General features: G+C 44.1%; 1 protein-coding gene across 2 annotated transcripts in view; it reads right to left on the reverse strand.

The window, feature by feature from the left end:
• TNKS (tankyrase) overlaps positions 1-23,089 on the reverse strand; it is a 275,303-nt gene that overhangs the window by 209,149 nt on the left and 43,065 nt on the right. For both annotated transcript variants that reach the window (XM_037896522.2, XM_007065877.4), the window contains one exon: positions 12,460-12,555. In XM_037896522.2, coding sequence (XP_037752450.1) covers positions 12,460-12,555 — 96 coding nt within the window. The remainder of the gene's footprint in view (positions 1-12,459; positions 12,556-23,089) is intronic.

Below are 23,089 nucleotides of genomic sequence, written 5' to 3' on the forward strand. Positions count from 1 at the left end.
TGGGCTGCCAAGATGGTAGGCAGTGGGGAACCTGCCTGCTCATAGCACGAATGTAGGAAGAGATCCAAGAGGAAATTCTCTGAGCTGAGGCCTACTGGTTTGCTACTGACACAAAGAGCCGTGTGGACTTATGGAATGGCTTGGTTCTTTCAATGTAGAAGGCCAGGTCACATCAAACATCCAGCATGTGTAGACAATGCTCCTCTGTATTCTTGTGTGGTTTTTGGAAGAAAACTGGGAGGAAAATAGCCTGATTACTATGAAACTGCAAGACCACCTTTGGGAGGAATGCTGGGTGGGAGCGCAGTCGAACCTTGTCCTTAAAGAACACCATACATGGGGGTTCTGACGTAAGAGCCTTGATCTCAGAGACCCTCCTGATCAAGGTAATCACTACCAGAAAGGCAACCCTTCCAGGAGAGAGATGACAGAGAGCACGATGCCAGTGGCTCAAAGAGAGAGTCCGTGAGTTTTGACACAACCAGGTTTAGGTCCCATGGTGCAATGCATTTATGAATTTGATGGTAAAGCCTCTCTAATCTCTTAAGGAAGTGAATGTACATCTCATGTGAGAAAACCAATCGACTGTCCACCGAAGATTAGAAGGCTGAGATTGCTGATAGATGCATCTTAAATCTATGAAGTGGCTAGTCCCTGTTGTTTCAGATGCAGCAGGTATTCAAGCACAGACTGAAGGGGCTGATGAGAGGCCTTGTTGAGAAGACCACACCGAGAAATATTTCTACTTGGCTAGATAAGTTGCTCTAGTAGTTGGTTTCCTACCACCTAACAAGACCCCGTGGACTTGTTCTGAGTAGGCCAGCTCCATCAGATTCAACCCAGATCAACCCAGACACTAAACTGGGAGGAGAGGTAGATATGCTGGAGAGTAGGGATAGGATACAGAGGGACCTAGACAAATTAGACGATTGGGCCAAAAGAAATCTGAGCAGGTTCAACAAGGACAAGTGCAGAGTCCTGCACTTAGGACAGAAGAATCCCATGCACCGCTACAGACTAGGGACCAAGCAACAGTTCGGCAACAGTTCGGCAGAAAAGGACGTAGGGGTTACAGTGGACGAGAAGCTGGATAGGAGTCAACAGTGTGCCCTTGTTGCCAAGAAGGCCAATGGCATTTTGGGATGTATAAGTAGGGGCATTGCCAGCAGATCGAGGAATGTGATCGTTCCCCTCTATTCGACATTGGTGAGGCCTCATCTGGAGTACTGTGTCCAGTTTTGGGCCCCACACTACAAGAAGGAGGTGGAAAAATTGGAAAGAGTCCAGCGGAGGGCAACAAAAATGATTAGGGACCCGGAACACATGACTTATGAGGAGAGGCAGAGGGAACTGGGATTGTTAGTCTGCAGAAGAGAAGAATGAGGGGGAATTTGATAGCTGCTTTCAACTACCTGAAAGGGGGTTCCAAAGAGGATGGATCTAGACTGTTCTCAGTGGTAGCTGATGACAGAACAAGGAGTAATGGTCTCAAGTTGCAGTGGGGGAGGTCTAGGTTGGATATTAGGAAACACTATTTTACTAGGTGGGTGGTGAAGCACTGGAATGGATTCCCTAAGGAGGTGGTGGAATCTCCATCCTTAGAGGTTTTCAAGGTCAGGCTTGACATAGCCCTAGCTGGGATGATTTAGTTGGTGTTGGTCCTGCTTTGAGCAGGGGATTGGACTAGATGACCGCCTGAGGTAGAAGCAGGGTAGAGTAAACGGTGCCACTTACGGAGCGGAGCTAGAGGAGGGGCCCAATGCGGGTCGCACTCCACAGCACTTCCTTTGCTTGTCCTTGCTCGGTTCCAGCAAGCATCCTCTACAGAACCACTGACTGAACACCTTGCCGAAACAAGAGAAGTTGTTCCAGAGTCTGTCACAGGAGATAAGAAAGAACTGAGAGGATGGGGGGCCAGTCAGGCTCCTTAAACTAGCGCATGAGCGTTACGGCACCAGAGGGCACTAGAGCTAGCCTGATGGATACCACAAAGGGAAAAATCTCTGGCAACGGTGCACATGGCACGCACACACCTAACATGGAATGGACATGAGCAAGCACTCTAAGAAGAAATGAAAATGTATCCCCTCCTCCTGAAGCTTGTTACTTAAAATGAAAGTCAGTTAGGTTGTGCACAAAGTCCTTTCTCCTACTCTCCAAGCCTCAGTAAATTTGCAGTAAAATATCCAGCATATTTTGCCTTTTTTTCTAATAGTAAATTATCCATTGATGGGATTTCTGTGTACAAATGTGTACATTTTATGTAAACATATCTCAGCCTATAGGCTGTGTGTGAACTACTTGTTTACACTAAGAAGGTAACATCACTTGGCATTGTTTCTGCTCCGAGTGACTGACAAACATTTATAAATAAAAGACTCAAAGAAGATTTCAGAATGGCTGCACAAACACTTGGTGTGAATCTTCATATGAAGATTTATGTACATTCTTTGAAACAAAAAACAAAAGTCACTCCTATGAGTGTTCACAGAAAACTAACAAAAAGGAATCAAACGCCAAAATAAACTAAAGGCTTATTCATATAAATTCTCATTAACACTTTTTTGTAGTGTTAGCCCAGCTTCACCACTACAAATCTACATAACATCTTTTTTAAAAATAGGTGAGGGTGAGAAAAGCTGAATATATGATTTGAGCAATGCTTTTCTTTTTTAAAAAAAAGTGGTATTTTTATTTCCATAATAAGTAGGAAGATCACGGTCCTTGTTCTAACTTGGAAAGTGGATTCAGTTCATGAACAAGAAATTAGTTTTCCCTAATAGTCCTTTTATCTGGGGAAAGGGTCTAAGGTATTCAGGTTTGGGATTTCATTTCTAGGGGAACCCTCACCTATCAAAGAGCATACTTTCCACTCACTGCGTATTTAACTCCCATTAATAGCTTTGGAAGTTGCACAAATGCACTGATGGGCAATTCATATGTAAGAAGCAACTCCGAATAGCAAGCAGTAGAGTAGGAGTAGGAGAAGTGAAGCTCATAACACGAGCAACTTTAAAATGAATAGTGAATTTTCTCAGTTAATTATATGACAGCATACAAGAAAAATAAAAACATTAACATTTAAAATGGAAATAGGTAGAACAATGCAATAATTAGAGGCTGTTACTTATTGGACTTCTATTGCAATACATCTCCCAGAAGTCCCATTCATTATTAAGGCCCATTGTGCTAGCAACTGTACAAACACTGATTAAAAGTCAGTCCCTATCCCAAAGAGTTAATCTAAAAACAGGTTAGCAATTTAACGAAGAGGTAACTAGAAAGCTTCTTTAAAAGGCTGCAGGATGTGTATAACTTTACCAGTTCTTTAGACATGGGTATTTAATTTTTATAGCAAAACTGGCATAAAGACAATACAGAAATTTTAGCCCAAAAGGAAGATGTTTGTTGCAGGGTAGGTACGTGCCGTCCTGGGTGCCGGGTCTCACATGGGGAGAAGAAGGGGAAAAAACTGCATAGCAGCCAGTTAGGTCCTGTGTTCATGGCCCTGACTATAAAACATGGTAGTGCAGCCTAGTGGCCAGAGTCAATAAAGCAGCCCTTCCACTCAGGGCAGCATGGCCTGATGGCCGGAGTCAGTAAAGCAGCCTTTCTGCTCAAGGCAGTGAGGCCCAATGGCCAGTGACAATAAGTGGCCTTTCCAGCAGGGCAGCGTGGCCTAATGGCCTGAGTCATTAAAGTAACCCACCTCTGTGGGATTGCATGGCTCATTGGCCCGATGGGGAAGTGGGACGCCACTTAGGGGTGTGTGGCGCCCAGGGTAGGGGGACTCTGGCCCTCCCTGCTCCTGCGAGTCCCAGCCCAGGGACCTGGCGATGGTGGGGGTGCTCACCACCAAGTGAGCGGGGATCCTCCCATGATACGCTGTCTGGCTCTCCAGTTCACTCACTGGGAAATGTCTAAATGCCCTGGGCTGCTTCCTATCCTTTCTCCCTCGGCGATGCTCCACGGTTCCCCAGGGTCTCTGGGGTCCTCAAGTGGCATAGCTCCTGCCAGCACAGTCCCTTTTCCGGGCTCATCAGGCAGCCTGGAGTCTGCCTAGACCTCTGTGTGCCATAGCTTTGTAATCAGGGCCTGTAGCAGCTCCCTGGAGAGAGCCTGCAGTCTACATCCTCCCACTTCAGCTGCCTGCCCAGACTGAGTTGGGCTGCTTCCTTTTATATTTTGCCTCCAGGCTGAGCATGCTCAGCAGAGTCAGAAGCGTGGGGTTTCCTCAGCCTGCAAAGCACAGTTAACCTTTTTGTGACTGGTGCAAGGTACGTACACCCCGTCACAATGATAAAAACCCTTCTTCAGTCAGCTTGGAGGAAAAGTTAGAGATGGCTGTATTTTGCTAAGAAAGGCATAGGAGTTTTAAAAAAATGAGATAATTAACCACTGGCATGAAATGCTTGTGTCACTCCAGGGATGACTTGGTTACTTGCAGAAGGAAGGGAAGCTTGTTTCTGAGTGTAGGTATCAGAACACAATTTCCATCCTCTGGATGAATATACAATTATTTTCAGGAGCCGAAACTGGGTGTTTACTTAACTGGCGTTAGAGAAATTAAACGGTTTTAGACTCAGTTTCAATTTTAGAGCAAACTTTAGAATGCCATTTCCACCATAAAATTGGTCCCTCATTTGCATTGTGTCTTCTTTGTACACATTTTAAGAAAATGTATTAGAAGAGAAGCTGGAAGTCTTCCCTGAAGGCCTTGCATTATATACCCTTCCCCCAGGCTGAGAGACAGGGTGGTAAATACATTTTCCTAGTCTGGAGGATGAAGAAAATGGAATCACTGTGGATTCGACAATTGCCGCCACTGTGCTTAATATTGCTGGAAATGCAATCTACATGGAAAGAAAGTATGAAACTCCCATTATTGAGCTAATGGGAGTTTTTTCTTCTTTCATAAATCTGTCTGAAGTATTTCTTTTATGACTTAGCCAGTGTATTGATGACTTCTCTATTCACTTTTTCTCTTTAATTTGTAGTTCACAAAAAGTTCACCACTGAAGTTTATTCCCAAAGCATGTATCAATGCACAAAATTCATTGGGTAAATAAATGAGCTTGTAAGAGGAATCTCAGTCTCTCAAGCTATGCAGCAGTGACCATATTACACACATGGACACTTAAACCCTACATGAATAACAGCAATAAATCAACATTGCTTGAATAAGTGAGTTCTCTAAAGGTACAAGCATAATGAAGGTTTGGATGAGTTTTCCAATACACTTGGCATTAGGATAGGTACGTCTACAGTACGAAATTATTCTATTTGAATTTTTGGAAGCGATTTTATACATTCGGTCTTGTGTGTCCCCACTAAAACACGTGAATTTGGCAGAGTGCGTCCACAGTACCGAGGCTAGCATCGAATGTCAGAGTGGTGCACTGTGGGTAGCTATCCCACAGTTCCCGCAGTCCCTGCCGCCCACTGGAATTCTGGGTTAAGCTCCCAGTGCATGATGGGGCAAAAACATTCTTGCAGGTGTTTCTGGGTGTGTGTCATCAGTCGCTCCTCCCTCCATGAAAGCTACGGCAGACAATTGTTTTGTGCCTTTTTGGCATGCAGACGCCACACTGCTTTCGGCAGATGGTGCAGTACGGTGCACCGCTTCTCTCCTGGTACTACGAATCCACCTCGCATTTCCTCTCGTCTTTCTATGTAATCTCTATAAGTATCTACATTCTCTCTCTTCCTCATTGACCGCTTCCGCTGCCAACTCTGCTCAGCCATCGTGAACCAAGCAGCACAGCTTCCACCGCCAACTCTGCTCTCCCGCTCTTGCCGTGCTAACATGGATAAGCTCGGTGTCTGTCCTGGGCTCCAGCCTCCATGAAAGCTACAGAAGACAGCCATTTCCCGCCTTTTTTCAGCTATCGTGAACCGAACAGCACCTCTTCCACTGCCACTCTGCTCTCCTACTTTTCGCGCCATTTGTCCAGGATTACCCATGCAGGCGCCATAGCAGATCTCCACTGCAGTTCTGACCATTGTAAATACCTCGCACATTATCCAGCAATAGATGCAGTACCAGCAAAACCGGGCAAGGAAGTGACGACAGCGCGATTACTATACTGATGAAGACATGGACACAGACGTTCCTAGAAATGCGGCATGTGGTGATTGGGAGATCATGGTGGCATTGGGCCAGGTTCATGCCGTGGAATGCTGATTCTGGGCCCAGGAAACAAGCACAGACTGGTGGGACCGCATAGTGTTGTGGGTATGGGATGATTCCTAGTGGCTGAGAAACTTTAGTATGAGTAGGGCCACTTTCATGGAACTTTGTGACTTCTGTCCCCTGCCCTTAAGCGCAAAGACACCAAAATGAGAGCAGCCCTCATAGTTGAGAAGCGAGTGGCGAAAGCCCTGTGGAAGCTTGCAACGCCCGACAGCTACCGGTCAGTCGGGAATCACTTTGGAGTGGGCAAATCTACTGTGGGGGCTGCTGTGATGCAAGTAGCCAAAGCAAAAACCAAGGCAAAGCAAAAGCAAAGCAAAAGCAAAGCAAAAGCCAAAGCCTACCCCTTAATGCCAGGCTCATAAAGCCATATACAAGCACCCTGGACAGTAGTAAGGAGCAGTTCAACTATAGGCTGAGCAAGTGCAGAATGGTGGTAAAACTGCTTTTGGACGTTTGGCAGTGCACTGGCGCTGTTTACTGACTTGGTTAGATCTCAGCACAACCAATATGCCAATTGTAATTGCTGCTTGTTTTGTGCTCCACAATATCTGAGAGAGTAAGGGGGAGACGTTAGTGGTAGGGTGGGAGGTTGAGGCACGCTGCGCATCAGAGAAGCTTTGAAAGCCAGTTTCATGACTGGCCAGGGTACGGTGTGACAGTTGGTTTCTCTTGAAGTTACCCGCCCCCTTCATTCATACATATTTTTTATATATATGAAAAGAAATAGTCACAATTGTTTAAAAAACGTTCTTTATTATTTGTTGCACAACACATTGAGAGAAATCAGAAGGTAGACCAGGGAGGAGGTGGGGTATTAGGTTGGTGGGGTGGAGGAGGGAAGGACAAGTCCAGAAAGCAAATCAAAATTTCGGATATGCCATTTTTCTGCTGCTTGTGCAATCCTCTGGGGTTGAGTATGTGGGTCCCCGCAGCCTCCCCTCCCCCGGCCCCGTGTTCTTGGGCATATGGGTGAGGAAGCTATGGAACTTGGGGAGGAGGGAGGGCAGTTATAAAGGGGCTGCAGTGCAGTCTGTGGTCTACTGTCTTTCCCGCATTAGTTCCACCATACAGTGGAGCATGTCAGTTTGCTCCCCCGTGGGCTTGACCATAACATCCTGCCTGCTCTCATCACGCGCGTCCCTCCTCTCTTCGTGTTCATTTAATGATTTATGGGACTCTGCAATTGTTTGCCTCCACACATTCAGCTGGGCCCTATCAGTGCGGGAGGACTGCATGAGCTCGGCGAACATGTCGTCCCGAGTTCGTTTTTTCTGTCTTCTAATCTGGACCAGCCTCTGGGACAGAGTAGATAGGAGCCGCGTTGTAACAGTTGCACCTGCGGGAGGAGAAAAAGAGAGGGTAGTATTTTAAGATACATTTTAGAGAACAAAGGGGACACTTTCTCAGTGAAACAAGCAATTCAGAGCATGTGCTGTGTACTATTTCTGTACAAGGTCGCATTTTGCCCCTTATGCTGAAGTGCCTGACACTTTGGTGTGAGTAAGCGGGCCGGGCAACAGAATTCAGCTTGAAGGCAGACACGGTAAGCCCTAGGGGCACGTGGGGTTCTGCTTCTTCCACATTCATTTCAATGCTTTCAAACTGCCGGGCCCCCTTTCCCATAGCAAGCAATGCCTGGTGGGTTTGCCATATAAAAGGAGGGCCTGCAAGCTCTCTGGGATGATCGCTTTACACAACACACCACCTCCCCCCACCGCGTGGCTCTGATGTGGCTCTGAGCAGGGATGAGCCCTTTAAACTAAACGTGAACAGTCCAGCGCAGCTGGATTTTCCCCCACCCCCAGGCTCCGATCAGACTCGTACTCACCAGAAGTGCCTTCTCCAGGGTCATGGTCCAGGAGGCCGCCCTGGGAGTGGGGGGAGGCTATTGGCTCCAGCATTAAGAATAGTTCCTGGCTAGGGGGGAAAAACGGATTCCCCACTTGCTGCCTGTGCGCTGTCCTCCTCTTCGTCCTCCAATAACTCATCCTCCTCGCTCCGTGCAACTCCCCCCTTGCAGACGTCCACGGACAGTGGTGGGGTAGTGGTGGCGTCACCCCACATAATTGCATGTAGGTCACGGCAGAAGCGACATGTATGGGGCTGTGACCCAGAGTGTCCATTCGTCTCTCTGGCTTTTTGGTACGCTTGCCTGAGCTCCTTGATTTTTGTACAACACTGCTCTGTGTCCCTGGAGTAGCCTCTTTCTGTCATGGCCCTGGAGACTTTAGCACACATCTTTGCGTTTCTTTTTTTGGAGCATAGTTCTGCCATAACAGATTTGTCTCCCCAACATGCAATGAGATGCAGTACCTCCCATTCGGACCAGGCTGGAGCTCGTCTGCAAATCCAGGACTTTGTGGTCTCTTGTGATGGTGGACTCTGCATGGTCGCCTGTGATGGTGGACCGTGCTGAGGGTGACCAAACAGGAAATGAAATTCAAAAGTTCCCGGGGCTTTTACTGCCTACCTGGCTAGTGCATCGGAGTTGAGAGTGTTGTCCAGAGCGGTCACAAGGGAGCATTCTGGGATAGCTCCCGGAGGCCAATAACGTCGAATTGCGTCCACAGTACCTGTAACCTGGAACTGAAATCTCGATTTTAGCGCTACTCCACTTGCCGATGTGGAGTACAGAAATTGGATTAAAGAGCCCTTTGAAAACCGGTTTGGTCATGTGGACGGAATCCGTTTTACTTCATAGAATCATAGAATATCAGAGTTGGAAGGGACCTCAGGAGGTCATCTAATCCACCCCCCTGCTCAAAGCAAGACCAATCCCCAATTTTTGCCCCAGATCCCTAAATGGCCCCCTCAAGGTGATCAATGGCTCCATGTCTACTTGGCAGCCGGTATCAAGTGGACTGCCCCAAGGGTCAGTCCTCGGGCCGGTTTTGTTCAATATCTTCATAAATGATCTGGAGGATGGTGTGGATTGCACCCTCAGCAAGTTTGCAGATGACACTGAACTGGGAGGAGAGGTAAATACGCTGGAGAGTAGGGATAAGATACAGAGGACGCTAGACAAATTAGAGGATTGGGCCAGAAGAAATCTGAGAAGGTTCAACAAGGACAAGTGCAGAGTCCTGCACTTAGGACGGAAGAATCCCATGCACCGCTACAGACTAGGGACCGAATGGCTCGGCAACAGTTTGGCAGAAAGGACCTAGGGGTTACAGTGGACGAGAAGCTGGATATGAGTCAACAGTGTGCCCTTGTTGCCAAGAAGGCCAAGGGCATTTTGGGATGCATAAGTAGGGGCACTGCCAGCAGATCGAGGGACGTGATCATTCCCCTCTATTCGACATTGGTGAGGCCTCATCTGGAGTACTGTGTCCAGTTTTGGGCCCCACGCTATAAGAAGGATGTGGAAAAAGTGGAAAGAGTCCAGCGGAGGACAACAAAAATGATTAGGGGACTGGAACACATGGTTTATGAGGAGAGGCTGAGGGAACTGGGATTGTTTAGTCTACGGAAGAGAAGAATGAGGGAGGATTTGAGAGCTGCTTTCAACTACCTGAAAGGGGATTCCAAAGAGGATGGATCTAGACTGTTCTCAGTGGTAGCAGATGACAGACCAAGGAGTAATGGTCTCAAGTTGCAGTGGGGGAGGTTTAGGTTGGATATTAGGAAAAACTTTTTCACTAGGAGGGTGGTGAAACACTGGAATGCGTTACTTAGGGAGGTGGTGGAATCTCCTTCCTTAGATATTTTTAAGGTCGGGCTTGACAAAGCCCTGGCCGGGATGATTTAGTTGGGGATTGGTCTTGCTTTGAGCAGGGGGTTGGACTAGATGACCTCCTGAGGTCCTTTCCGACCCTGATATTCTATAATTCTAAGGTTTGAACTCACAACCCTGGGTTTAGCAGGCCAATGCTCAAACCACTGAGCTATCCCTCCCCCCCCAATTAACTCGGCTAATTCCATAATAACCGCGTACTGTACACCAAGCCTGAGTCAACTCTGCTCCCATTAAAGTTAGGAGTTTTACCATTGTCTTTAAGAGGAGCAATGTTAATCAAACATTGAGCACCTCCAAAAATATCACCATGCAACATACAAATACTGTAAATGAAGTGTAATCTAGTACTCATCTCACTAAACAATACCTTCTAACACACTTATATCTGATCTCAGAGAGAATGCTACTGCCAAAGGCTACTGTGAAGCTCGAGCCACCAAAATTTTCTGTCAAATCCCTTTAAGTCAGTGAACAGAGGAGAGCCTCTAAAGATGTAGCACACTGAAAATACATGGGAAAGCAGAAGTTTAACAGAGAAGATATGCAGATGAATAGTCTCCACAAAACAGTCATTAATAAGAAGTTCTGATTTAGGTGGATTCCAGCTACAACATTTTTAAACCTATTAATTCTGTTGTATGCCAGCTGAAGGGTGATGTGTTTCCAGTGTATACAGCTAGGGCACAGATGCACAATATATAACTGAAGGGCCAAAATGTAGCCAAGAGTCACCTTCAGGACAAAGCTGAGGAACTGCAAGCTCTCACTGCTAGTGATAGTAAACAAAAAAAAACCAAAATCATTTTATTAATCTAAAAAGGAAGAATACAAGCAAATTTGGATCTATTTATATTTGAAGTTTATATGCAGCTTCGGTGCAGACCTTTAGCTTCCATCAATTTGTCAAGGTATCCCTCAGTACTGCAACAATTGGGCACTCCTGTGCTAGGAGATAAGGAAGAACAATTGCAAGCTCCATACAGCAAACTATGCTTACCGCAGGGAGAGTCTACAGCCTTCCAGAAGGCCACTTCCAGCCCACACACACTTGCTACAACAGACTGTTCTCTTTTTCCAAAGGCACATGGGCCTGATCCAATGCCCACTGAAATCTGCAAAAAGATCCCCATGTACTTAAAATGGATAATGGGGCATGTCATAGTGAGGTCACCTTTGCAAAAGCTCTTCCTAAATTTATTGCTGACACCTGAGGTTGGCCTTAGGGAGAGCCTGAAAAGATGGCATGAATCAGTGGCCCCAAAGCAGAAAATTTTCAGTGTTGCTTGTAATTAAATTTTCCATTCACATTAATCCCTTCCTAGGTAGTTTATTTTAAAGTTGCCTTGATTCCCACATATATCTTACCTGCATGCAGTGTCTGTACTACCTTACCTTTTATTAACTGACAAAAATCAGATTAACCTGATTAGCACAGTTATCATTAATGTTAATACTACAGGAGTCTCTTTAAATTTGAGGCACAGTAATTAAAGTAAGTCATGTTTAAAGAGCTTTGTTCCACAAACACACTCAGTTCACTTCAGATCAGATAATGTATAACAGTGTACTGGAAGAAAAAAGAAAGGGGGGAAATATTTACTGACCGAATGTGATGGGAGCTGTATTCTCCCTTCCTAAACATAAACATGCACAAGGAGAGATGTGTTTTGCATTAGCAGATCAACTACACATTAACTGGTCAATACAAAAGAGGAGGGAAGAGTGCAAAGACAAATAAAACACTAGGGAAAAAAATAGCTAGTTGTTGACAATGAGGGTCAACTGCTGAATCTAATCCCCAGCCTAATATGCTTTTATGGCCACATTTATCTCCTTCTAACCTCTATTTCCTAAAAATCACGTAAAACAAAACCAGCACAAAAGGTATATGAACTCTGGACATACAACTCTTCCATAGGATACTAATTTTTAATGTTCATTGATATTTTAAAGTAATTAATAAATATTATATATAAAAATATAGGTATATAAAAACATTACATTCGTAAAAAATAATGTGCAAAGTATTCTTTAATGGTTAGGTTAATAGCCCACAGAATTCAGTGTCACCCATCATTTATATCTAAATGGCTAATGATGAGGAGGAAGAAGAGCAGCACACAAATCCATAGCAAATATTGATTTAAGCTATAAGGTAGCAGGTTACCTTTCTGATCACAGCTACTATTACAGTAATACAAACGTCCTTGATTGTTTTAAGACCTTCACTGTTGAGTAATTGACACTTTTTTGCGGGGGCAGGGGATGGAGGCTGCAATTCAACCCATATGAAGGCTAGTGATAAAAATGCAGTGAATAATGAATGATGTTTTCTAATTACATAATTCTCTCAAATAAGTGAAATAAGCAATTCAAACCTCTGGAAGCATGGCAATTAATGGCAGTTATATCCACTCAATAAGGAACCTGATAACGACACATACATTTTTGCTCCTTCTATGCTGAAGAGGTATATACACAATGAACTATAGAAGACAATTCAATAGAAACTTATGTCTCTTACCTGTGAGTACAGCTTTCGCTGAAGGATCTGCCAGGTCCAGTGCTGATTTCCCATCAGTGTTCCGAATGTTTGGATCAGCTCCGTGCTGCAGCAGCACTGTGCAGGGAAAGCAGAAACAATATCTTACCTCAGGGACACACAGATTATTTACTGGTAAGGGTCTCCTCGGCATGATGTAGGCATAAACACACATTGCACAATTTTCCCTGTTTTTTTTAAATACACTGCAGCAAAGGATCCTCTCTTGAGTAAAGCTAAGTTGGCAACTTAAGGTATAGTAAAGATCACATGACTTAGCATCATAATCATGAAACCTGAATATTTTTTCTATATACAGTTTTCGTTCCCTCCTGCAGGCAGCTATCTGGGAAGCTGTGTTCACACTGACTCATACTGTGAAATATGCTAACTGTGGAACCTGCTCTGTCTTTACTACCGCTGTTGCTGCTGCTGCTGCTCCTTTTACTGCTGAATATCCAGATCCTTCTATCTCAGAACAGTAGTAATGCTCAAGTCTTTTAGTGGCTCACCATTTACAGAGAAACCTTACCACAACATACTCTGTGTCCAAAAAATGTAACAAGTAGGGTAATATGTGCTATTCTGGTACCCTGCAATCTGGATGCTCAGAAGTTACTACCCTCCACAATATTTTTTTCTACTGAAACTACTGAGACAAAAATTCAATTACATAAAAATATCTGAAGCAGAGAGCAGTATACAACCATAGGCATGTACGTGGTAATTCACTGTAGCAATATCCTACAAGAGCCTTTGCAAGAAACTGGAAATGGATATTCCACACTTAAGCTATCTTAAACAAAAATAACTACAGTAATACAGTTCGGGCCTTTTACTTTCAAGACCAAAACATTTCCTAAAGAATGGGATGACAAATAGTGAAGTCCACACACCAACATCAAATATTAAATACCAGGAGACCAACTGTCCACTGCCCCGTACACTGCACAAAGTAAGTAAAATGCTACCAATTCTGAATGACCATTTTATACCCACTTTACACAGGTGTGAATGATAGTAGAGTGTCCAAGACAATGAAGAATCAGTCTCAAGGACACTATAGGTAAGAAGAAAAGCAGGTGTTTGGGGCAGCTCAAGCAACAATGCTCATCGTGAAGCTGCAAGACTACAATGGATTTATGATGAAAAAGTACTGGGAGGTATTTCATCTTGCAACTGATAAAACCCCAAACATTTAAGTGACAGGATTCCAGAAAGAGAATATTGAGTGATCCAGCACAAAACCAACTAGTCAGTAATAATCATATCTAACCAGTGAGAGATTCTTCAAAGAAAACACCTGCTTTATTACAGATTGAGCTAGGAGCACCACCTACACTGAAGTCTGTCTGACATGTCCCCATAAGACGACCCTGGTTTTAGTTGTTTATAACTTTGCTAAACTTTAATCATTTAGGCTGAAATTTCCTATGCCGGGCTTCTGTCTCAGTCTTAATTTTTGGGTGAAAGTTTCAACAAAAGTAGTTTGTTTCAAAGAATAAAAGACTGAAGAAAGATGTTGTTTTGCCCATGTTAAAGTCACACAGCTGTTTTGTTGAAAAGCTCTAGTACTTTCATGCTTTAGAACAGGAACCTGAAATGTGGCAGGGGGCACATGGGTTCTGGTGTCAGAGATGTGCCTTTTGCTGTTCTGGGCAGGAAACTCAAAATTTGGCCACGTTATGAGCCTTTGAATAATCTTAGCAAATGCTCAAAAGAAACTTTGTTAGAGTTTCCCTGTAACTGCTGATCCTGGTGGCACCAGGCAGAAAAAAATGAGGAAAGGGAGACAGTCTGCACTGTTAATGCTCCCCCTACTATGCCCAGGTATCATGGAGGAAAAAAGCAACCTGTCTCAGATGCAGAGGAGACAAGACCTGGACCTAGGGAAGGGAATAGATTGGTACAAGGAGCCAAGGAAAGGGTATTGAGACTGGGAGATGGAGGGGAGAAGCAGAGGGTAGAATACTAAGGGGAGAGAGAGATCAGATGAGGAGGTTGGGGGCAGGGGACTGGAACTCGCTAGGCAAGGAGCTGGGGCAGAGGGAGAGAGATTGGAAAGGGGCTAGAAGGGACAGACAACCAAGACTGGATGAGGACCCCAGAGAAGGAGACTGGTAGCCAGGGTTTGGGGATGGCAGGTGCAGGGAAGCAAGTGGAAATCTAACAGGGAGTCTGCTGTGGGAGAAAAGGGCTGGCTGGGAAAGGAGAGTGGGGCTGTGTTTACACTGCCACTTTCAGCGCTAAAACTTTAGTTGTTCAGGGGTGTGAAAAAAAAACATACCCCTGAGCGACAAAAGTTTTAGCACTGAAAAGCGCTAGTATAGACAGCACTCCCAGCGATAAAGCTACCGCTGCTTGTTCGGGGTGGTTATTTTTTTTATCGCCGGGAGAACTCTTCCCCCGGCGATAAAGTATGACTAGACTGCCCACATCACTGCACTGCTGCAGCCGCGCTGTAACATGGGCAGTGTAGACATACCCCAAAAGTGTGATGAGAGGAGTCATCGGGGGCAGGGTGGGGTGGGTGTATGGAGATTAGGACTAACTAGATTGGGAGACTGGAACAGAGACAGGCCGGAGGTGACAAATGCAGAGGGGTCTGTGACCACTGGAGTATACTCCCTATTCTCCCCTCTAGAACCTAAAATGGAATACAAAATTTCTGAGTCTGCTCCACTGCCACCAGACATCCGTGAAACCCACTGGCAAAACGCTTCTCATTGCCCTCTGGTGCCTTAATCATGAAACAATCCTCCTGTACTCTTCTACCTCATTCACCACACACCTTCCAATTTCAGCAACACAAGGCAGGGGTCCTACAGACAATTGCCTCTTTTACTACACGACCCTGATTCATTCCCAGAGCAGGTCCCATCCTGTGCACCGTATGAGGCAGGGGTCCTGTGGGGGGAAAAATTAGTATGTAATCACATAATTAAAGACTGCATCATAATGCAGAATTACTGCAGAGCGAAAATCCCATTTTGTAGCTCCACAATACAGAAATACCACTAGACAGTATCCCCTTTCAAATTTGTATTTAATTCAAACTTTTTTTTAAAGTCTGGCAGTCAAAATAAACAGGTATAAACAATACCATTACCTACCCATTAGGCCTTTTTCACAAACTTTTGTAAAACCAGTACAGAACAGTTTTCTTTTAACTGATCCTTTATATAAAAGATGAGAAAAATCAAAATCCTGTAAACTTAACTATCCAAAAGCTTTACATGGAATTCAACTGCATTCACCACCACTATGATTCTTAACTTATACAGATTGCTGGTCTTCACTGATGCCTCACATTTCTTCACGTGACACATAAGTTTGTTTTAATTACATTTGTTACTACAGCAATCAGTACAACAGATAGTTAAAGGTCAGATTCCCTTCTCCCCCCAGAAAAATGAGTTATAAAGTTACACAGAGCATGAATTACAGCTGCTGTTAAGTGCTTCAGGTTACTCCCAACTTGATATAGCAGGATGAACCCTGAAAGTAAGGCCGTGTCTACACTAGCACTTATGTCAGCAAAACTTCTGTCACCCAGAGGTGAGAAAACATACGCCCCTGAGCCACACAACTTCTGCCAGCATAAGCGCTCGTGTGCACAATGCTATGTCAGTGGGAGACGCTCTCCCACTGACACAGCTACCGCTGCTTATAAAGCTGCTTTTATTATGTCAGCAGAAGAACTCTTTCCCACCAGCATAACGTGGCTATAAGAGCACTCTTACAGTGGCACAGCTGTATCAGTACAGCTGTGCTCCTATATGCTTGGAAGTGTAGACATGGCCTCACCACTTGATCTAATGCCGCTTGGCATGGTTATTTTCAAAACGACTGAACTTGATCATTTTGCTGTCAAAAATTTGTCTTCCCTTTAAAAAATAGTGAGTAAATAATTTCACATTTAAATATACTGTATTCTTACCTTTCCCAATTTTCCCTGGCAAGACTCAGTGAAAGCTTTCCTGAGTAACTACAAGACAACAGTGAGTCAACAGTGTGCCCTTGTTGCCAAGAAGGCCAATGGCATTTTGGGATGTATAAGTAAGAGTATTGCCAGCAGATCGAGGGACGTGATCGTTCCCCTCTATTCGACATTGGTGAAGCCTCATCTGGAGTACTGTGTCCAGTTTTGGGTGCTACACTACAAGAAGGATGTGAAAAAATTGGGAAACAAAAATTATTAGGGGACTGGAACACACGACTTATGAGGAGAGGCTGAGGGAACTGGGATTGTTTAGTCTGCGGAAAAGAAGAATGAGAGGGGATTTGATAGCTGCTTTCAACTACCTGAAAGGGGGTTCCAAAGAGGACGGATCTAGACTGTTCTCAGTGGTAGAAGATGACAGAACAAGGAGCAATGGTCTCAAGTTGCAGTGGGGGAGGTTTAGGTTGGATATTAGGAAAAACTTTTTCACTAGGAGGGTGGTGAAGCACTGGAACGGGTTACCTAGGGAGGTGGTGGAATCTCCTTCCTTTGAGGTTTTTAAGGTCAGGCTTGACAAAGCCCTGGCTGGAATGATTTAGTTGTGGATTGGTCCTGCTTTTAGCAGGGGGTTGGACTACATGACCTCCTGAGGTCCCTTCCAACCCTGATATTCTATGATTCTATGATAACAAAAATGGAAGTAGTCTTCCAATACGGTGGAAGAGAACCTCTATGGGCTTGTCCACACACAGACTTTCATCAAAATAATAATCTGTTTTCATTCACACTTTATTATCAATTGAAGCTAAAGCTATTTAAGACCCACAGCCTGAAATAAAAGAGCCCATGGCCATATTGTGAACTGAATTCCAACCCTATGCTCATTGTACCAGAATGCACCGCCTTGCTGTCCAGAACTGCTGAGCATCCACAACTACTATTTACATCCGCTACAGCTGCAAGCAATCAGCACTTCTGCAAATCAGGCACCAGATGTTCCAAGTTGGGCAACCAGAAATAAGGAACCGACTGTGGTTAACTGAAATTTTGATCTAAATGACTCACCCCGCACCACCGAGAAAGTCTGTGGCCCAGCCAGGAACGGAACAAAGTTATACACAATGGATCACTCACAGCATCCCAGAGCTATTTGCAGTCTCAGTACAGGAGTACAGCACTGACTCATTCAGAAGGTTACCTTAACTATCAAAGAATTTCCGCAATCCTGCAAAAACCCATGTGGCCATCAGAGAAGTGATGGTTTGGTGCACTGGGCATACTAGCTGAGAGAGCAACTGGTATTTACTCTTCATGGGCATAAATTCTTATTGTCCTTATTGTCTGCATGTAGAGCCAATATTTGTCATGAGGATTTTGTCTAAGCCAGGTGACGTCTGGAAGTACAGAAGTGGCTACTGGCCAACAAAGTGTTAGTGTTTAGCAAGACACTTGTGATCCAGGAACACCAAAGTCCCTAAAGTTATTGCTCATGTGGTTTTCAGATTACAGTATTTTTTTCCCTTAATTGGGATACATATGAAAGTAATTTTATTCCAAATGAGTTAGTTTTGTTGTTCATAAAATGGATTTAATTAAATCAGTCTTCAGCATATTTTTCTATTATACACTTTTAGCTCCTTTTGATTTTGTTCATTTCTCTTCTTCAAATGTCTTAATTTCATTAGTATTGATCTGTGGTCAATACCTCATGTCCTTCCCGTTCCCATCACCAGCCTCCTTTAGTTTACTCTCCGTTTTTTCCTTGGTGGGAGGGAGCAATGGAGTGAGGGGATTCTCTCTCAGGCTACAGAGGAAAAAAAAAAAAAAAAAAGGAGGGGGGGGGGGGGGGGAAAAGGCTTGCTAGCGAATCTCAGAGCCCAGGTCAATGGATTCTGGTTCAGGAGGCTCAAGCTGCAGTGCTAAAAATAGCAGTATAGTTGAGCCTGGACTCCAGATCATCCCCCTTCACTGGGTTTCAGAGCCTGGACTCCAGCCCGAGGCCTAATGTCCACACTGCTATTTTTTAGCTCCACAACACAAGCCCCAGGAGCCCAAGTAAGTTGATCTGCGCTCAGATTCGTTACCGTGGGTCTCTCTCTTGCTGTGTAGACATTCCCTTAATTATTTTCATTGTATTTCCCCTCTACCGCATCCCTCCCAAAACATCTCTCTCTAGCCACCATATTTCCCCAGCAGCAGACAGAGAAACATTAACCTAATAATCTGGGCCAGTTTCACCCTGAGGTTTGGAAACAGTATGGCAACCACAGCAAGTACTGTGAATATATTTCTAACTGTGATTGGGAAAGGGACTGCAACATGTTCTGATTTCATCCAATACAGAGAATCTGAGCCACTGATCTTTGTTTGCTTAATATTCCTAATTCTAAAATCCAATTTAAACCTATTTCTTTAAAATGCTTCTAATTGGATGAGGCCTTGTATTAAAGAGATTTTATTAAAAGAACTTTTTAAAGTGATATGTATCATTAACAGCTAAATATAAAGCAGCAACAATAAATTTAGGTCTGGAAGGGACTAGGAGGTCATCTAGTCCTTCCCCTGCACTGAGGCAGGATTAAGTATACCTAGACCAGTGGTTCTCAACCTATTTACCATTGTGGGCCACATATGCACCTCTCTGTGTGTTATGTGGGCTGCATCTACACAATGTATATACTAACCGTATGGCCCTGAGGATGTCACATGAGCTGTGTGCTAACTGGGGTTGAGAACCACTGACCTAGACCATCCCTGGCAGGTGTTTGTCTAACCTGTTCTTAAAAACCTCCAAGGGCGGGGATTCTGCAACCTCCCTAGGTAGCCTGTTAGAAAGTTTTTCCTTATATCTAACCTAAGTCTCCCATGCTGCAAATTAAGCGGTTTTCTTCTTGTCCTACACTTGGTGGACCTACAACTGATCACAGTCCTCTTTGTTAACAGCCTTTTACATATTTGAAAACTTACCATGCCACTTGACCCCCCAAAGTCTTCTCTTCTCTAGGATAAACATGCCCAATTCTTTCCAACCTCTCCCTATAGGTCGTGTTCAAAGCCTTTCTTCACTGTCACTCTCCTCTGGACTCTCCAATTTGTTCACATCTCAGAGAGTGGTGCCCAAAACCGGGACACCATACTCCAGTTAATGCCTCACCAGTACTGAGTATAGCAGAACAATTACCTTCCATGTCTTACATATGACATGTCTGTTAATAAATCCCAGAATATTTGTCTTTTTCACCACAACATCACACTGTTAGCTCCAGGAGCTCAATCTATTCAGTTTAACAGAGAGAAACTTAAAGGGTGACTTGTCACATTTTGTAAGTCTGTACACGGGGAACAGAAATTTGATAATGGGTTCTTCAGTTTAGCAGACAAAGGTATAACAAACTCTGATGGCTGGAAATTGAAGGTAGGCAAATTCAGACTGAAAATACGATTCAAATTTTTAACACTGAGGGTAATTAACCATTAGAACTTACCAAAGGTTGTGGTGAATTCGCCATCACTGGCAATTTTTACATTAAGATAAGATTTTTCTTCTAAAAGACATGCTCTACTTCAAATAGAACTTCCCTCAATTAATTCCTATTGTCAGTGTTACACAGGAGATCAAACTAGATGATCACAGGTTTCAGAGTAACAGCCGCGTTAGTCTGTATTCGCAAAAAGGAGTACTTGTGGCACCTTAGAGACTAACCAATTTATTTGAGCATAAGCTTTCGAGAGCTACAGCTCACTTCATCGGATGCATACTGTGGAAAGTGCAGAAGATCTTATTATATACACACAAAGCATGAAAAAATACCTCCTCCCACCCCACTCTCCTGCTGGTAATAGCTTATCTAAAGTGATCACTCTCCTTACAATGTGTATGATAATCAAGGTGGGCCATTTCCAGCACAAATCCAGGGTTTAACAAGAACATCGGGGGGGGGAGAGGGGGGAGGAAAAAACAAGGGGAAATAGGCTACCTTGCATAATGACTAAGCCACTCCCAATCTCTATTCAAGCCTAAGTTAATTGTATCCAATTTGCAAATGAATTCCAATTCAGCAGTTTCTCGCTGGAGTCTGGATTTGAAGTTTTTTTTGTTGTAAAATAGCAACTTTCATGTCTGTAATCGCGTGACCAGAGAGATTGAAGTGTTCTCCGACTGGTTTATGAATGTTATAATTCTTGACATCTGATTTGTGTCCATTTACTCTTTTATGTAGAGACTGTCCAGTTTGACCAATGTACATGGCAGAGGGGCATTGCTGGCACATGATGGCATATATCACATTGGTAGATGCGCAGGTGAACGAGCCTCTGATAGTGTGGCTGATGTTATTAGGCCCTGTGATGGTGTCCCCTGAATAGATATGTGGACACAGTTCGCAACGGGCTTTGTTGCAAGGACAGGTTCCTGAGTTAGTGGTTCTGTTGTGTGGTATGTGGTTGCTGGTGAGTATTTGCTTCAGGTTGGGGGGCTGTCTGTAGGCAAGGACTGGCCTGTCTCCCAAGATTTGTGAGAGTGTTGGGTCATCCTTCAGGATAGGTTGTAGATCCTTAATAATGCATTGGAGGGATTTTAGTTGGGGGCTGAAGGTGACGGCTAGGGGCTTTCTGTTATTTTCTTTGTTAGGCCTGTCCTGTAGTAGATGACTTCTGGGAACTCTTCTGGCTCTATCAATCTGTTTCTTCACTTCTGCAGGTGGGTACTGTAGTTGTAAGAATGCTTGATAGAGATCTTGTAGGTGTTTGTCTCTGTCTGAGGGGTTGGAGCAAATGCGGTTGTATCACAGAGCTTGGCTGTAGACGATGGATCGTGTGGTGTGGTCAGGGTGAAAGCTGGAGGCATGTAGGTAGGAATAGCGGTCAGTAGGTTTCCGGTATAGGGTGGTGTTTATGTGACCATCGTTTATTAGCACTGTAGTGTCCAGGAAGTGGATCTCTTGTGTGGACTGGACCAGGCTGAGGTTGATGGTGGGATGGAAATTGTTGAAATCATGGTGGAATTCCTCAAGGGCTTCTTTTCCATGGGTCCAGATGATGAAGATGTCATCAATATAGCACAAGTAGAGTAGGGGTGTTAGGGGACGAGAGCTGAGGAAGTGTTGTTCTAAATCAGCCATAAAAATGTTGGCATACTGTGGGGCCATGCAGGTACCCATAGCAGTGCCGCTGATCTGAAGGTATACATTGTCCCCAAATGTAAAATAGTTATGGGTAAGGACAAAGTCACAAAGTTCAGCCACCAGGTTAGCCGTGACATTATCGGGGATAGTGTTCTTGACGGCTTGTAGTCCATCTTTGTGTGGAATGTTGGTGTAGAGGGCTTCTATATCCATAGTGGCCAGGATGGTGTTATCAGGAAGATCACCGATGGATTGTAGTTTCCTCAGGAAGTCAGTGGTGTCTCGAAGGTAGCTGGGAGTGCTGGTAGCGTAGGGCCTGAGGAGGGAGTCTACATAGCCAGACAATCCTGCTGTCAGGGTGCCAATGCCTGAGATGATGGGGCGCCCAGTATGCCAACATTTTCATGGCTGATTTAGAATAGCGTTGAATAGAGACTGGGAGTGGCTTAGTCATTATGCAAAGTAGCCTATTTCCCCTTGTTTTTTCCTACCCCCTCCCCCAGACGTTCTTGTTAAACCCTGGATTTGTGCTGGAAATGGCCCACCTTGATTATCATACACATTGTAAGGAGAGTGGTCACTTTAGATAAGCTATTACCAGCAGGAGAGTGGGGTGGGAGGAGGTATTTTTTCATGCTCTGTGTGTATATAATAAGATCTTCTACACTTTCCACAGTATGCATTCGATGAAGTGAGCTGTAGCTCACGAAAGCTTATGCTCAAATAAATTGGTTAGTCTCTAAGGTGCCACAAGTACTCCTTTTCTTTTTAGATGATCACAGTGGTCCCTTCCAGCTTTATAATGTATTAATCACATTTACAGATAACAGGTTGAGATTTTACAAAAAACTAAAATCACTTTACAGCCCAGTGACTATTTCAGCTCTCTCATGCAAACTAGAATTGGTGTCTTCTCCCCTACCCTCCAATGCAATACGGTGACTCAGGGAAACAGCACTGTCAAAATGCAATCTAGCTGTGAAGAAGGTGACATTTTTGCCAAATTCATTTTGAAACACAGTATAAAATTACTCTCTACTACTTTTCTCTAGATTATAATACCTACAAGGTATGCTGTACTTTGTTAACCCAGGAACTGGTAGCACATAAATCTAGGTATTGGCTGTGAACATCACATATTCCCAAACTATATTTAACTGAAGATTTAAAAGCTCATTTCTCTCAGCATTTGAAAGCATCCAAACAATATACAGCAGTCCAAATGGAATTCACTCTTTTGATGCAGACTAAAAGGTATTTTACCTCCACTATTTCTATACTTAAAACTATTGAAATTTTGATACTTTTTTGTTCCCAGTAGGATGATCCCTTACCTGAAATTCATTGTTTTGTGTCTCAGCTACTCTAATCCTGAATTGACAGGTTACCAAGCCTGAAAGTAAAACTGGCCCATGGGGAGGAAAGCAAGAATTTAGCCCATTAAAGGGGGGAGGGGGGAGGTCATTACTCAGCACCTGCCTTATTAGTTTACAGAAAAAGGATTAATCTGAACTGGCAGTAACTATGCCATCAAATACTGCTTACA

The sequence above is a fragment of the Chelonia mydas genome, chromosome 4 (genome assembly GCF_015237465.2).
Source record: "Chelonia mydas isolate rCheMyd1 chromosome 4, rCheMyd1.pri.v2, whole genome shotgun sequence".
NCBI classification, from domain to species: domain Eukaryota; kingdom Metazoa; phylum Chordata; order Testudines; family Cheloniidae; genus Chelonia; species Chelonia mydas.